At 43.5% G+C, this 16,445-nt stretch overlaps 1 protein-coding gene across 1 annotated transcript in view; it reads right to left on the minus strand.

Moving 5' to 3' along the window:
- MYO15B (myosin XVB) overlaps positions 1-16,445 on the minus strand; it is a 56,314-nt gene that overhangs the window by 5,067 nt on the left and 34,802 nt on the right. Inside the window, exons 34-57 of the mRNA XM_072113559.1 lie at positions 15,565-15,649; positions 15,342-15,470; positions 12,697-12,892; positions 12,495-12,582; positions 11,512-11,680; positions 11,317-11,426; positions 9,959-10,018; positions 8,832-8,907; positions 7,787-7,905; positions 7,558-7,676; positions 7,334-7,475; positions 6,398-6,509; positions 6,091-6,248; positions 5,885-6,006; positions 5,605-5,668; positions 4,639-4,711; positions 4,438-4,511; positions 4,284-4,360; positions 2,039-2,157; positions 1,668-1,762; positions 1,497-1,574; positions 1,286-1,382; positions 620-768; positions 416-540 (exon numbers count right to left, since the gene is read on the minus strand). Coding sequence (XP_071969660.1) covers positions 416-540; positions 620-768; positions 1,286-1,382; positions 1,497-1,574; positions 1,668-1,762; positions 2,039-2,157; positions 4,284-4,360; positions 4,438-4,511; positions 4,639-4,711; positions 5,605-5,668; positions 5,885-6,006; positions 6,091-6,248; positions 6,398-6,509; positions 7,334-7,475; positions 7,558-7,676; positions 7,787-7,905; positions 8,832-8,907; positions 9,959-10,018; positions 11,317-11,426; positions 11,512-11,680; positions 12,495-12,582; positions 12,697-12,892; positions 15,342-15,470; positions 15,565-15,649 — 2,636 coding nt within the window. The remainder of the gene's footprint in view (positions 1-415; positions 541-619; positions 769-1,285; positions 1,383-1,496; positions 1,575-1,667; positions 1,763-2,038; positions 2,158-4,283; positions 4,361-4,437; positions 4,512-4,638; positions 4,712-5,604; positions 5,669-5,884; positions 6,007-6,090; positions 6,249-6,397; positions 6,510-7,333; positions 7,476-7,557; positions 7,677-7,786; positions 7,906-8,831; positions 8,908-9,958; positions 10,019-11,316; positions 11,427-11,511; positions 11,681-12,494; positions 12,583-12,696; positions 12,893-15,341; positions 15,471-15,564; positions 15,650-16,445) is intronic.

The following is a 16,445-nucleotide window of genomic DNA, read 5'->3' on the forward strand; positions in this document are numbered from 1 at the left end:
GCCTTGTGTGCCTGCGGGAAGGATCGTTACTTGCCTGTTGCTTGCTGTGCTGTGGACTGTGTCTGCCATTAGAGAAACTGAGATTTGCAAAGATTCACATTGTCCCATGTGATCCCTGGCTGCCGCTAACATTATGGGCCTCCCCTTCACCATCTACCTGGGGATCCGTTACCTTATACATACAGGGACTGCCCCAGGGGGTTCATTTATCTATGTTGTGGCCTGCCCCTCTTCTTGCATTTCTCTGGTGGCTCTGATGGGCGTGAAGAAACCTGTTCCTGTGGACAAGCCATGGTGAAACATTCTGGTGCTAGGTCAAACTACAGCCAGTGGGAATCCAGCTGCCCGCAAACTGCGGTCAGGCTCTGCTGGGGTAATGTTGAACATACCACATAAATAGCGCGGTGTTACTCACTTGTCTGGAGGACTGCTCACTCCCTTGATCCGATGCAGGATAGCGGCCACCTTCCCTGTGTACACCTCCAGTTGGTCCTGTGCACTCAGTAGCAAGGCTTTTCCTTGCATGTAGTCATGACGTACCTACATGGTGATACATATACATCACAGACCTTATAATGAAGTATCAGAGCCATTGGCAATGTGTGTTGTGATTTAGTACCTGACTGTAATGCACTTGTATGTAGAGCTCACTGCGCCCCTTTAAGGTGGCTTTCCATGTGACTCTTCTGAACTCAAGAATCACAGAGTTGTCCTGGAGAAGGAAATCATGGATGTAGTCTCCACCACGCATGGGCCTCGTCATTTCCCCTGGACAAAAAAAAACCAAAAATTGTCACACAGTACATTTTACACCACTCTCTTACTATTCTTTAGTTTAAAAATATTTATAACTAGTACAACATGTTTAGACATGTTCTTGTTGAATAAATTGACAACTGGGTCTCAAAGTTCTCCTTGTCAAAGTCTGTGGGGGAGATATATCATATGTATGATGGAAGCTCTCTCCCTCCATTTGGTCTAGGTGGTGCGCAGGTGGGGGCAGGAATTCCCCACTCCGGCCCACTCTGCCACCGGCTGCACCCCCTTCACGTCCCCTCCACGACCACTTGGCAGGGAAATAAGCACAATTTAAGGGCTTCTTTGTCAGTTTTCTAGGGTAGCAGCCCTGATAAATGTCCCCCTGTGACCCTGTTGATAAGGGGATAGATGACACGCAGTTCATTGGGAAGTACTCATTGGGACAACTCAATGGGAAGTACTAAGTAAAAAACAAAGCTTCTTTATGTATAATTTTTGGGCATTTTCAAAGTTTATGTAATCTTACCTTTGTTTTTATTGGCAAATAAGGCAAATTCTTCCATTTCGCTCAGTTCTGTTACCAACAGCTGCTCACAGATTTCCGGTACAAGGTCCGCTGCAACCTAGTAATGGGAAAAGAAACACAATCGGATCTTATCTTGTATGCCGAGTAATATTGTGATCCTTATGTTATAGTCCAGCATAGTATAGATAGAATAGGGCCCAGTAATACTCACAGTAAAAGTCTTGATTTTTGTTGAATATTCCACTCCTCCTGGTAAAAGAATCATTAGTCTTCTGGATACTAGTCCATTCTGTAAGGAGAGTAACAATATAAATACTGCTGACCACAATACAATATCGCTGGAGTATTATAAGCTCAGGAGACCACAAAATATGATAGTTACCAGGAGCGCCTCCAGTTCCTTGCGCGGTGGAAGATGCTTGCGTCCATGGTACAGCAGAGTATGGCGCAGGTGCTCCTGACAGTTCCGGGAGACCTCTGTATACAGACACATAGACACTTATATAGAAACAGTCCCTCCTCCGTGTGCACTATTGGTGGCTCTTAGACCTGGGCAAGATTGCCCCAGCCAGCTTTAAAGAGAATTTTTACCTTTTGCATCAACGGGTGTTTTTGGCTTATATTTTGAGGGAACCTACTTCAAAATCCAATTCATTTTCAATCATCTGCACATACCCCAACATTGTTATTTGCCCTATCTCTTCACTTACATGGCCGTATCCCATACGGTTGTGTCCTCCATGGGTAACCTACCTTCATAAGTGCCAGTGGTATCTTGCAGGTACTTGGTGACACATGGCAGCAGTCTGGGGGTGGGTAGAAAGTATCCAGTAAGGAGGCTCAGGAGGGTCCACCCTCGGCTGCAGCTCTCACTATAAATAGCACGAGTAAAAAAAATTTAAAAAACGGGAGCGTAGGCTTTGGTAAAATATGTTGCAGAATTCTTTATTAGTGTTTTACACACATCTTGTTCACTTTATAAATGGACTTATGATATGTGGTCTGGAAGCCGGTCAATGATAATGATGCTATGATGAAACATGGAAGAGAAGTCAGGGAAAAATTGTAGATGGGAAAAGAGAAGGAGATGTCCTTTGAGGAGAAAAGGAAGGTCATCAGAAGAAAAGAGTGGGTCAGCAGAAAGAGAAGTCTGAGGGAAGAGAGGGAGAGTTATCAAAAGAGAAAGGGAAGGTCTGTTGAAGAGAGGAAGAATTAGCAGAGAGAAAGGGAAGGTCAGCAGAACAGAAGACTTGGTCAGCAAAAAGGAAAGGTTGGGGAAGAGAGGAAGAGTTAGCAGAAGAAAAAGGAAAGGTGAGTTGAAGAGAGTGAGAATTAGCAGAAAAGAAACAGCAGATCAGAGGAAGCGAAGGAGAGTTAGCAGAAGAGAAGCGAAAGTGATCAGTGAAAGATAAAGTAGCGTCAGTGAAAGATAAATGGAAGGTCAGTGAAAGAGAACGTTAGGTTAGCAGAAAGGGAAGGTCACTTGAAGAGAGGGAGAGATAGACGAATAAGAGATGGTCAGCTGAAGAAAAGGAGAATGGAGGGTCAGTAAAAGAGAAAGGTAGGGAAGAGCAGTAAAAGAGAAAGTAGTGTCAATGAAAAATAAATGGAAGGTCAGCAGAAGAGAAGGGAGGGTCAGTGAATGAGAAAAAAAGGTAAGCTGAAGAGAAGAGAGTTCAGCAGAAGAGAAGGGGAGGTCAGCAGAAGAGAAGGGGAGGTCAGCAGAAGAGAAGGGGAGGTCAGCAGAAGAGAAGGGGAGGTCAGCAGAAGATCAGAGAAGGCCTCAATGCAAACAAATGTTTGCTTGCCTATGGGGCTACTGTGATCCGGTCAAAAATTGTGCATCCAGATCACGGTCCACCTTACGTTCGTCTGCATGAGGTGTAAGTAGAAAAGGAAGGGAATGTCAGATTTACTTTTAAGGATGAAAATATAAGAATATAATTAGACTTATACTATCTCAATACTATAGTCATTAGGGGACATGTATCACTCCGACTGCTTCCTTTATCTTTTTTTGTGTGACTTTTTGTGCAACTTTTTACAGTTTGCGACTTTTTTAGGCACAGAATCAAGCAGTGTACCAAAGTTAGCTGCCTCAAGGATTTACTGCAGTGGCCGCATTTATCTTTGTAGCCCAGATGTTAGATCAACTTGTGCGCCTTTTGGGCTCTGAAATTATCCAATTCTTGTGCCTAATCCGTCGCATAACAGAGGATGCTAGACCCAGACTTACTTTTGGTAAACTACTATTTGGGACTAAAAAGTCAAACATCACAAAAAGTCACAAAAGTGAGGCTAAACAGGCAACTCATCACATGTATCACAAAGGGGAAAAACTTAAGATACATTGCAATGATTAAGTAGGGCGACTTCAGGAAACTTGAAAAAGTGGCAGCCGAAAAACAATGTGCCCAATTGATATGGTATGTTCATCCTCATGCAGATTTTAGGGCTTATTTACGAAGGGTCCCGCAGCCGCATTTTTGTCGGGTTTCCTGACTTTTCGGGGATCGCACCGGGGATTGTGTCGCTCGCGATCGTATTGTGTTGCAATCACGTGGCTTTCACACGACAACAGGGGGCGGGCCATCGGCTCATCTGACGGATTCGGACTAAGCGCGATTTAACATTCAAATTTGTGTCGCAAGACATGCACTCACATACACCGGGAAGGAGAAGGTGAACTCCGGCGGACCTGAGCAGGGAAGCATCACATGCAGGATTTTGGGGGCACGATCTCTGTGTTTCGGGGCACAATGCATCATCGTAGGGAAACGCACCTCGGGGATCGCAACTCAGACAGGTAAGTAAATGTGCCCCAATATCTTGTTTTTCACAACAAAATGCACATGAAAAATTCAACCCATTGATGCTCAGTGAGAGAATCCACAGCTACAAATCCACAGGTATGGAATCAGATATGTGGAATCGGTTACCATATTTTTTACTATATCTTAATTATACCCCTATCACTTTGAATAGTTGGGGTACTCACTTCTTAGGGTTCTCAGTAATCTGCTTCAGAATTTGGCAGTAAATTTCATCTCTCAGAGCAATTTGTTCTCTGCAGAGCTAGATAAAAAAAATAGGATTAATATTTCATCCATATTTTGGGGGCCTCTCGCCTATTGGCCTCACCCCTTCCTCACCAGTAGAATCTCATAAATACACTTCACGTCATCCGGCTCCCTGTACTGCTGATCCCTCATGAATCTCATCAGAGCTGGGGAAGAAAACAAACAGTTTTTTTTTACATTTGTCCATGACCCACGATTAGATGTGAATGCGTCAGACAGATGCTGCCACCATCTAACGTTTTACGGTAAGTAGTCATGTAGTGGGAAACGTACTCATAAAGTTATTTGTCGCCAGCTGATTCAGCTCTTTATCACTGTAAAATATCAAAGACTCCTGAATTGGAACCTGAAAAAGAATGACAGTTGTGAAATTGATTTGTGGCAATAAAGTTGTATTGTTGTTTATGAAAGGAAACTAAGAAATTAAAGGTAACCTGTAAGTGGGTGTAGGTTATATTGCAGGAGGAGGTGAGCAGGCTTAGGTGTCCATCTTACGTTAGAGAGGAGCAGTGCACCAAGTAGATGGTGGGCTTGATTTTTAGGGAATGCCAGGTAGCCTGGTAGTGGGACTTGCCATTCCCATCCCCTCCAGTCCACACTTCGGACACACCTGAGGAAACTAGCTAGAATAGCAGACAATGCCAGAGCTTGGCTGAAAAGCCACAAAGGTGTTCCCTACTGCCGAAGTCTATGTTGACTGCATGGACTGTCTGAACTGTTTATTGCTATTGTAGGTGAGGTAACCATTTTCTGTTCAGTTAGCTTTTATATAATATGTTTATTTTTATGTTTTGTTTATCTGCTGCATATGAATACCACTGTTCGAGTGAATAAAACTCAACATTTGGACTGATAACCTTGGAGTCTTTGCGTTTTTGTCAACCACCATTCCCCCTAGATCCTGACACCACCTATAAAACTAGGCCTAGAGGCATTGGTCAAGTTGTATGGTGGTTTAAAATGTTTAGGTCACTGTTAAAGCCATATTGGTGGGGTCAGCTCCGACGGTGTAGGGACTGAAGGAAACCAGATTTGAATGACCGGCAGTAGACTTTAGCTGGGTCTGGTCATGGCTGAGAAATAGGTTTTTGTAGTAGTTGCAGCAGTGCTATTTAAATAGGCTAGAATGAGTAGGGTGTCGAAGACATTGGTCTGTTAGAAGAGTAATGGAGTCTGGATAGACAGAATAGGGAATCTAGGGTGTGAGAAGTAACCACTTCATAGTCAATGTCCTCCTACCTTTGTATGCTGCACCAATTCAACGGCTTTCTTCCCTTCTGCGGCCATTCCTTTCCAGCCAAGCCTAGGACAGTAAAAGATGGAGATTTAACGGAGAAACCAAAGAGAACAACAGATCTCTATATTGTGCCTCAATATCAAATATCTAAAGAGGAACCAAAACTTGTATTGCCCCTACAATATGCAATTAATCTTTCATAAGTGAACATGGATTTCATTATTAGATTAGATTTAGCATTATTAATCATCTAGAAGAAAAAGTGGAAGGCAGGCTACTCACATGGACTGTGCCTCCCGGAAATATTTCAGTGCAAACTCCACCATGGTGTAATGTGTGTCGCCAATGGCTGGTGGTGGTGAGGGGCTACTAGTCGGTAAAGACTCTTCGCTCACCTGACCGCTCTACCAAAGTAAAATATGAATAAAATTAATACAAAAACTGAGGTTTTCAACTCATTGTCACTATAATATTCTCATTGCTCTCACCTCCTTGCTTATTGTGCGCTGGATCCCTCGTGGTTGAACTCTACTATCCCGGAAGTCTCTTCTCTCCATTACACTGTAGTGGTCTGGGGCAGGAGATGGCTGTACAAATCGAGAGGGAAAAAGACCGGAACGACCTCCAAGAGAACCAAACTGCCAACCTGTGGAAGATAAGTGGTGCAAGATGTCCAGGGGTGCAGCCATAAAGTGTTTCTTGTCAATAAGCAATACATCATACTCAGTCTGGTATAGACTTTGCATTTGGCTCAGCAGCCACAAGTTAAAGGTATTCTAATACTTTCATCAGTACCTGGCTCCAGGCCATCCATTGGCATCACTTTGATGATGTCTCCCTTCTTGAACTGCAGGAGACTTTTGTCATCAGTTATATGACTATGCAGGGCCACCACATGGTTTGAGTCCTAAGAAAACACAACAGAAGTGACACAAGGTTTTGGGAAAATCTCAGAACATACAGTATGGCTACCACCACCCAGGGGGGGGGGGGATTAAGACTGCCATGGGCCCTGGGCTGTATGAATAACATAGCTCCTACAAGTCTGGAAATTACTTCTCCATATGGCACTGGTCTGCTTTCAATCTGGAGTTTCAGGACCATTGGAGGAGCTTCAATGGTCCTGAAATGTCTCTTGTGTACATGTGCATTGAGAGCAGGAACAGATTTCCGAGGATTTAATGAATGAAGTTCCTTCTCAATATAAAATTTGGTGGGTGGTCTGAGTGGCCATGGGCCCCTACAAGGCTTGGGCACAGGGCTACCGCCCCAGCCTCCTATATCAGTGATGGCGAACCTTTTGGAGACAGAGTGGCCAAGCTACAACCAAAATCTACTTGTAAGTCGCAAAAAGTGCCAACATGACAATTTAAGCACTGCTGTGTCACAGGTTTTAGTCGTATTGGTGTCCTAAGTTCACCAATACAATAGAAAGATGGAGAGGAAGAATCAGGGGACCCAGAGCAGGAGCTCAAATGACAATCCATCTCTATCCATCCCTTCCCACTCCTCCTGTAGTCCTGGCAGCCAAGGATGTTGACAGACGCATGGTGCGTCCTGGGCTGTATTGGATCACAGGAGAAAGCCTTGAGTCCTAACTGGAAAACTCTGTGTTGGGGTGAAAACCTGGGTGCCCACAGAAAGGGCTCCGAGTGCCACCTCTGGCACCCGTGCCATAGGTTCGCCACCACTGTCCTATATAACCCACTACTGCCACCACCCTTTTCTCACCTTTACTAATTCGTGCAAGAAGGTCTCTATCAAAGTCTTCAGGGCGTCAGCACTGTCAGAGCGCACAAACAGGTCCTCATTACGTAGACAAAAGCGCAGTGTACGAGAATCAGACTTTTCGACAGAGAGAATATCTGAAAAGCTGAATAAAAGAAAGTATGTCTATTAAATGCTGGTCTGAAATTTATCTCTATAGTGTTCTCCACACTTGTTCTCCACCTCACCTGTAACTGCGCAGGGTCTTCAGATGTCTCTGCTGGATTCCTGTAGCTCTCACTTCTTTAAGAAGCCTAAATCCTCGGTGGGAAACTCCCACGAGAAGTTGATCTACATCATCATTCAGCTACAAATAACAGCAAACAGGATAAATCTGAGGTCCCTGAATCATTAATGTAACCATCTTCTACAAATCCAGCATCTGAGTATGTGGACATCACAATGGAGTCTACTCACCGTCACCTGGAAGAGGCGAGAAAAGTAATTTTCCCAGTGATCCCGGGCAGCAATGACGATACGTTTCTTGATGGAATCTTCCTTGATGTAACTTGCATCACTTCCAACTTCAAACTCATCTGATAAGGCAATTCAGAAAGGTTTGTCAATCCTACTACTCAGTCTAAGACCCATCAGAAAAGTCATAAACATGCTCAGTTCTGCTATGGGGAAGGGAAAAATAAGATATCTTTAATAGCGACTTATCAACCCTGAAATTTAAGGATCGGAGATGCTAAAATCCAACATGCAACATTGCAATACAGTTTTCAGCCATATATTAGGAGCCAAAATTTGTATAGGATCACATCATCAATGGCGTAACTATAGTGGAAGCATTCATAGCAGCCTCTATGGGGCCCGCAGTGTCAGGGGGCCTGGTCATTTCATCTGAAACTAAAGAATGGAGACTGTTCACCAATATATACATATTATTCTGCACATTGTACAGCATGGGATGTATATAACATATATGTGATGAATAGATATATGTGTGTATACCTGTGATGTGTATATGCTGTATTTGTCTATGGTGTATGATGTGTATATACTGTATGATTAATTATAAGTGTCTGAGGTAAAACTGTTCTAGTTGTCCATGGAAACCAATCAGAGCTCAGCTTTCATTTCATAAACAGCTGCCCACGCCCCGATTACTGTTGCATGAAAGCAGGCGCCGATGCGCCAAAATTCGATCCCCGAAAAGTCGGGAAACCCAACGAAAATGCGGCCGTGAGACCCTTAGTAAATAAACCCCTATAAGTGTGTGTATATGTGATGTGCATATGCTCTATATGTGTGTGTATGTGTAAGAGTGTCTACATGTGTGTAAATGTGTGTGTATGTACAAGTGTACTACGTATATTTTTAAGCAGGAATGTGGCCCCATTTAAAAGTCTGCTATGGGCCCTGCCTCTCCTGCGTATCATTTTGTAAAATTAGGAAATTATAGGGGATTATTCGTTTTACTCTTCTCCTTCAAGGTAATAAACATCCATATACTTACTTAACAAATCTCTCATTTTTCTCCTTTCTTCTCGAGTGAGTTTAAATCCAGTCTCGGAATAAGTGTCCCTAATAATCTAGGGTGACAGAACCAGGAGATGATTAAAGAACATGTATGTTACCTATTTGTATAGAATATCTTACCAGGTGGAGATAAGAGATCACAGCCATTAGATAGATAGATAGATAGATAGATAGATAGATAGATATGAGATAGATAGATAGATATATAGATAGATAGATATGAGATAAATAGATAGATATTTAAAAAAATATGAGATAGAAAGATAGATAGAATAAGATGATCGATAGATAAGATAGAGATAGATATGAGATAGATATTAGATGGGCAGAAAAATATGAGATAGATAGATGATAGATACTATATAGACATGAGATAGATAGATAGATAGATAGATAGATAGATAGATAGATAGATAGATACTTGAGGAAAGTGTAAGCAGCACACAATAAAGCGGGTAACAGTGGGTGCAGGCACAATAGGACCGGGCCTCAGGTCCTTCACAAATAGAGCAGAGGAAAAATGGCAGCACTCCAAAATGTCCAGTATAAGGTGTAAAAAGGCTCCAAGCGAGCCGAAACGTTGCTGTACTTTACTGTACTTTGAAACATGGAATAAAACAGAACCCACTTTTTTACACCATATACTAGACATTTTGGAGTGCTGCCTTTTTTCCTCTGCTCTAGATACATAGATAGATAGATAGATAGATAGATAGATAGATAGATAGATAGATAGATAGATAGACAATTGTATATGTCTCCTGTGAGTTGTACAGCGCTGCAGAATATGATGGTGCTATATAAATAAAGATTATTGTTATTATAAATAGATAAATATGAGATAGAAAGAAATACAGACAGACAGACAGACAGATAGATAGATAGATAGATAGATAGATAGATAGATAGATAGATAGATAGAAATACAGACAGACAGACAGATAGATACATAGATACATACATAGATAGAAATACAGACAGATAGACAGACAGACAGACAGACAGATAGATAGATAGATAGATAGATAGATAGATAGATAGATAGATAGATAGATAGATAGATAGATAGAAATATAGACAGATAGATAGATATCTTTGCTTTACCTGCTCACACAGAAGGTTCAGGTAATATGGATGAGTGAATTTTTCTTTGGGATAGAAGATCTGTAAAATAAGTATACATATATTACATAATACAATGAACCCATAACCATCATATCACCTATACAGCTATAGGGCATTGGCTTTCGATAAATTTGGTTGTATTTTACACTGTTAGAGGGGCAAATACTTCTTGGGGTCATGGTGATGTAACTTGTGTCCTATGTGCAACTGGTTACATTTTGGACTTGAGGGTGCCCAGTGTGACATATTATTGTACACCCGGGCATCCAAAGGTGTGGTAGATATTAAAGGGGTCCTGTCACCACAGAACCATAATATTACCCCCCAACAGAACCTTCTAGATAACTGTAATTGCATTTTTATGGTTCCTTTGTGTATTCTGTACAACTTTATTCAGTCTGGTTTCTCTCATCGATGCAGTCAAGGAGGCAGAAGACCAGTCAAGCTCTCTCCTGTCCCCTCACTGCCGCTGTGCCCGGTATACCCACCCCTCCACATGTCCCTTGGCACTGCCCCCTGTGCATCGATGAGAGAAATCAAGCTGAATAAAAGTGTTTTTTTTGTGATGAATCTGCAATGCACAGAATACACAAAGGAACCAAGAAAATACAATTACAGTCATCTAGAAGGTACTGTTGGGGGTTTATAGTGTGGTTCTGTGGTGACAGGTTCTCTTTAGGTAAACTTTACCTTTACATTTTTCTTTAGTGTGCAGTAGCTTTGTTTTGATGTGCCATACGGTTGCACAGGTTACTCCCTCTTGCAGGGAGAGGGTTTCTAAGATCCATATCTCCATTAGGTCTTCAGTTATATACATCAGTTATTGTGAGGCCAAACTAGATGTGGTCGAAAACACAGAGAACAGGTGCAAATCTTTCCAGCGACTACACAAAGGTAAAGTATAATGGAAAAAAATGATCCGACGGTCCAGCCAGATTCCAAAAAGTATTCAAAGTTTATTCAATTCAATCTTTATACATCCACGGTGTAATTCCTGTATCTCCACCAACGTGTTTCAAACGGTATAACCGTCCTTAGTCATGGTCTGACCATGGTTATACCGTTAGAAACGTGTTGGTGGAGAGAAGGAATTACACTGTGGATGTAAACATTGAATTGAATAAACTTTGAATACTTTTTGGAATCTGGCTAGACCATCGGATCATTTTTTACGTTGCTTTGCCTTTTCAAATAAGGTGGGTTCCGTGCCGGTTCCGTACTTTCATGAAAGTATAACTGAGATGGTGACGGTCATGTGCCATGTGGTCAAGGCTCCTCTGACCCTTCAGGCCATCTCACCCATGTGCAGCCATATTAATAGCTAAATTGTATGTTACCTCCTTCCGCACATACAGTCTCCAGTTGACATCACTGTATGAGAAGAAGACACTGGCTGTGTGCTTGCTAATTGAAGATTTTGTGAGGTGATCACCTTCAAGGGATCTTCCTAGGAGGAAAATGAGCACAAAATACGTAAGGATCAGATTATTTGAGCAAGAAAGTTCTAGGCAGATTCATCTCCATCTCTCTACCTGGACCAGTTTGAGTCTGGGCTTGTGGTGGAGGTGCAGGCCCACCGGGTTGAAACAGTCCTAAAAGCGGCTTTTGCTTTTCTCGAATAGAATCAGTCATCTGACTGGTTTTCTCGGCAACGGGAGGCGGAGGAGGAGGTGGAGGAGCCAATGAGGCATCGGGAGAGTCCTTGGAGGAAGCAGTTATAGAAATAGTGCTCAATAGATTTTCAATAAAAATTAATGAGACTTTCTTGATCCTACCTCAAACACAACTTCATTAACATTTTAGTGGTCAGACTTTTAGATTGGTTCGGATTCATTTGAATGGGAACTAAGCTGCAGTGACTCGGTTCATCCACTACACAGAGAACAGCACTGTCTGATTTCTGCCCCATTCCCTTTATATTAACTTTTTTTTCATCAGCTGAGAAAATCTGATCTGTAGAGGACTCTGGTGTTGGACCCCACCAGTATGACAGCACACATTGGAGGGGACTTGTCACCATTTGTATTTTTCCGACTATAAGGCGCACAAAAAATCCTTTCATTTTCTCAGAAATCTAAGGTGCGCCCTATAGTCCCGTGCGCCTTATAGTCCAGTGAACCGTACTTACAGACAACAGCTGCCTTGAGCTGTGCACAGGTCTGCCACCTGCTGGTTATCTATCCTTATAATCAGGTGCGCCTTATAATCCGATGCGCCTTATATATAAACCTAGACGTTATAGCAGGTATTTATTGATGGTGCGCCTTATAATCCGGTCTGCCTTATAGTCCGAAAAATACGTTACTACTTTTTGAGACCTTATTTTTCACAGTTTTATACTTTGAGACAAAATATTCTCAAAAGGTAGTACAAGAAGCCAGACATGGTAGTACAACAATCAGCAACCTCTTTATAAATATCACCATTGAACCAAATTATCTCATTTAGATCCATTTTTTTCCCGGATCATGGGTTCATGGAAAAACCACCAGGACAAGCTGTATTTTGGTCTTACAGAGGATATTGGGGGTCCAGACATTCTCAGTCTTTCGAGCGCCTCTTCTTTAGGATCTTTCTTCTTCACAAAGCTCTGTACTTGTCTCCTGAAAAATGCAGTTCTTGGGTAAATAACTTTAATAAAATAAAGAGTTGCCCTGCCGTTAGATTAGGCCATCAATTTAAAAATTTTGCGTAAATTTGACCCATTGATCGCTCACCTGACTGGTTCGAATGGTTTAGGTTCTTGTTGAGGACGGCTTTGATACATCTTTATAATTTCTCTTATCTCTCGACTGGGTTCAGATCTTGGAACTGGTTTTACCATACCACCAGGTTTACTTGCTGCTTTCACTGGAGCCTCCTTAGGTTTTGGTGCAGGAGATGGGACTACTGAAGGGGCTTTTGGGGATGGCACTTTTTAAACGCAAATTAAAGATTTATATAGTAGGTTGCCAGAAAATAATTACATTTTTGTTTAGATTATACATAGTGGAGCACATTGGGGCTCATTTACTTACCCGGTCCTGTCGCGATTCCGCGGCGCGTTGTCCAATATGGATTTAGGTTCTGCCTGGATTCACTAAGGTCATGCGCCCGATATCCTGCAGGTGTCGCTGCTGCGTCGAGGTCCGCCGAGTTCACCTGCTTTTTCCCGGTGCATGTAAGTGCTTGATCTTTGCGACACATTTCGTTTTTTAAATTCCGTGGTTTTTCCGAATCCATCAGGTTGTCTGATGGCCACGTCCTGATTTCGGTCATGTGAAAGGCGGCGCAATTGCGCAAAATTCGACCGTGTGCGCCAAAATCCCAGCGGAATTCGGCACAAAACTGAAAAATTCGGGAAACCCGACTAAAGTGCGGCCGCAGAGCCCTTAGTACATGAGCCCCATTTACTTACCCGTCCGCTGGAGTTCACCAAAACTACATTATTCAATGATAATGCACTGTGGCGCTCGATATTCTGCATGTGTCGCTTCCCCGCTCAGGTCCGACAGAGTTCACCTTCTTTTTAGTGGAGCATGCGACACAATTTGAAAGTTTTATCCCGCGCTCAGTCCAAATCAGCCGGCACCCCCTTCCCAATTTGTGTTGCATGGAAGCCAGCTCAGCTGCGCCAAAAAAAAACGATGGCGTGCGCCAAAATTCCAGCGCAGAAACCTGTTAAATACCTGTCCAAGCCGTGCAATCCCCAAAAAAGGGGAATAGTGCGCATGTTTTAGGGTAGGACAACCTGAGCAGATTGCACATATTGGGGCAGATTTACTTACCCGGCCCATTCGCGATCCAGCGGCGCGTTCTCTGCACAGGATTCGGGTCCGGCTGGGATTTAAGAAGGTAGTTCCTCCACCGTCCACCAGGTGGCGCTGCTGCGCCGAAAATAATCTTAACGCCCCGGAATGCACCATCCCATAGCAGGTGAAGGTGAGCGCTTCCCAAGCGACACATTTCGGTTTTTAAATGCGGCGGTTTTTCCGAATACGTCGGGTTTTCGTTCGGCCACGCCCCCCCGATTTCTGTCGCGCGCATGCCGGCCCCGATGCGCCACAATCCGATCGCGTGCACCAAAAACCCGGGGCAATTCATGTACAAGCGGCGCAAATCGGAAATATTCGGGTAACACGTCGGGAAAACGCGAATCGGGCCGTTAGTAAATGACCCCCATTGTCCTATCTGCAGGAAACATGTTATAGACAAAGAAGAACTGAGCAGATAGGACACTTTGTACAATCTGCAGGCAGCATGTTATAAAGCAGGAAGAGCTGAGCAGATAGTATATTATGTTCTCTCTGCAGGCAACAGGTTATAGAGCAAGAGCTGAACAGATAGCACATAGGGGCTCATTTACTAATGGCCCCGCGGACTGCACTTTCGTCGGACATCCCGACAATTTCCATTTTGCACCGCTGGGACAGGGATTTAAAAGAGGTTTTTGGCGCATTCGCGCCAGCTTTCATGCGACAGAAATCGGGGGCGGGCAGGGAAGCGACAGATGCAGGAAATCAGGCACACGATCTAAGTGAATTGCGGCAGAGTGCATTCCGGACGGACAATGCACTTTCTTGAACTCCGACAGACCAGGTAAGTAAATGTGCCCCATAGTGTCCTATCTGCAGACAGTGGAGCAGATTTACTTACCCGGTCCGTTCACGATCCAGTGGCGCGTTCTCTGCGGTGGATTCGGGTCCGGCCGGGATTCATTAAGGCAGTTCCTCCGACGTCCACCAGGTGGCGCTGCTGCGCTGAAGAGCATCGGAAAGCACTCAAGTTCACCGGCCTATTCCTAGTGAAGGTAAGTGCAAGCTCCGCAACACTTTTTTTCTTTTTTAAATGTGGTGGTTTTTCCGAATCCGTCGGATTTTCGTTCGGCCACACCCCCCCGATTTCCGTCGCGTGCATGCCAGCGCCGATGCGCCAAAATCCGATCGCGTGCGCCAAAATCCCGGGGCAATTCAGGGGAAATCGGCGCAAATCGGAAATATTCGGGTAACACGGCGGGAAAACGCGAATCGGGCCCTTAGTAAGTGACCCCCAGTATGTTATAGAGCGGGAGGAGATAAGCATATTGTAAATAGTGCAACGTCCAGCTATATTTCTCTTCCTTATGTTTTTTCAGTTTTTTTTGTAATTTTTTTTTTTAATTACAGGAAAATATTTGGATGAAGAAACAGAAGAAACACAATATAAACTGAATACATTAATATTGAATAAAAACTAAAGTACTCTATCGCTAAGGCCCCACATATGCCTATGGCTGCCCCATCAGGTAATGGAACTTCCTCTCAATCAAGTTTGTAGCCAATTTGGCCAATAACTGTATAATGCATACTTTGGTTTGGATGCCAAAATATTTGCAAATAATCACCTGGTTGTGGTTCAGGTTCTGGAGGTTCTGGCGGTTCCTCATCACTTTCACTCTCCGGTTCTACTTGTGGACTTGGAAGTAGGATCTTTGTTGGAGGTTTGACCGATTTTACAGTTGTCCCTTGACGTGCTACGAGAGTTGGTGAAAATGTAGAAATGGGCCCGTTACTTATTATCCGTGAAATGTTTTAAGAGTATTTGGACTCACTCTGATCTTTGCTCACCCATTTTTTGGAAGAATTCCCTCTTCTGCTGGAATGTTTTTCTTTGAAAACTATACTCCGATTCACCATCTTCATCCCAGTACACCTAGACAACAAATCATAGTGTAATCACATACTACCGGTATCTGTGTACGTATACCTATGTGTATGTTATCAGTAGCAACAGGACTGTGAAAAATACATTTATGTTAAAGGATTGCAGCTGGACCTGGTGCACTGGGGAAGTCTCCTCACGCTGCTGTGCTCTTAGATCTCTCCATATAAGCTGCCCTATAGCACTTCCCCTCTGCTGTAATACACAACCAAATGCCTGTTACTGCTCTTACTCAGAGCAGAGGGGAATGAGGCCACTAGTGAGTCAGGTCTCACATAGTGGGGCTCATTTACTAAGGGTCCCGCTGCTCATTTTCGTCGTACTGTGTGCCTTTTTCGGAGATTATAAAGCTTGCACAGGTATTTAGCAGGTGTCTTCGCTGAAATTTGGCACACGCAATGGTTTTTTTAGCGCAGCTTCCATGCGACAAAAATTGTGGACAATCTGACTGATTCGGACTGAGCGCGGGATAAAAATTTCAAATTGTGTCACAAGATCAAGCATTTACATGCACCACTTAAAAGATGTGAACTCTATCGGACCTGAGCGGGGAAACGACACATGCAGGATATCGGCCGCACGATCTTAGTGAATCGCGGCACAGTGCATTGGAGTTGGACAATGGGGGTCATTTACTAAGGGCCCGATTTGCGTTTTCCCGACGTGTTACCCGAATATTTTCGATTTGCGCCGATTTCCCCTGAATTGCCCCGGGATTTTGGCGCACGCGATCGGATTGTGGCACATTGGCGCTGGCATGCACGCAACGCAAATCAGGTAGCGTGGC

The sequence above is a fragment of the Engystomops pustulosus genome, chromosome 6 (assembly GCF_040894005.1).
Source record: "Engystomops pustulosus chromosome 6, aEngPut4.maternal, whole genome shotgun sequence".
In the NCBI taxonomy this organism is placed as follows: Eukaryota; Metazoa; Chordata; class Amphibia; order Anura; family Leptodactylidae; genus Engystomops; species Engystomops pustulosus.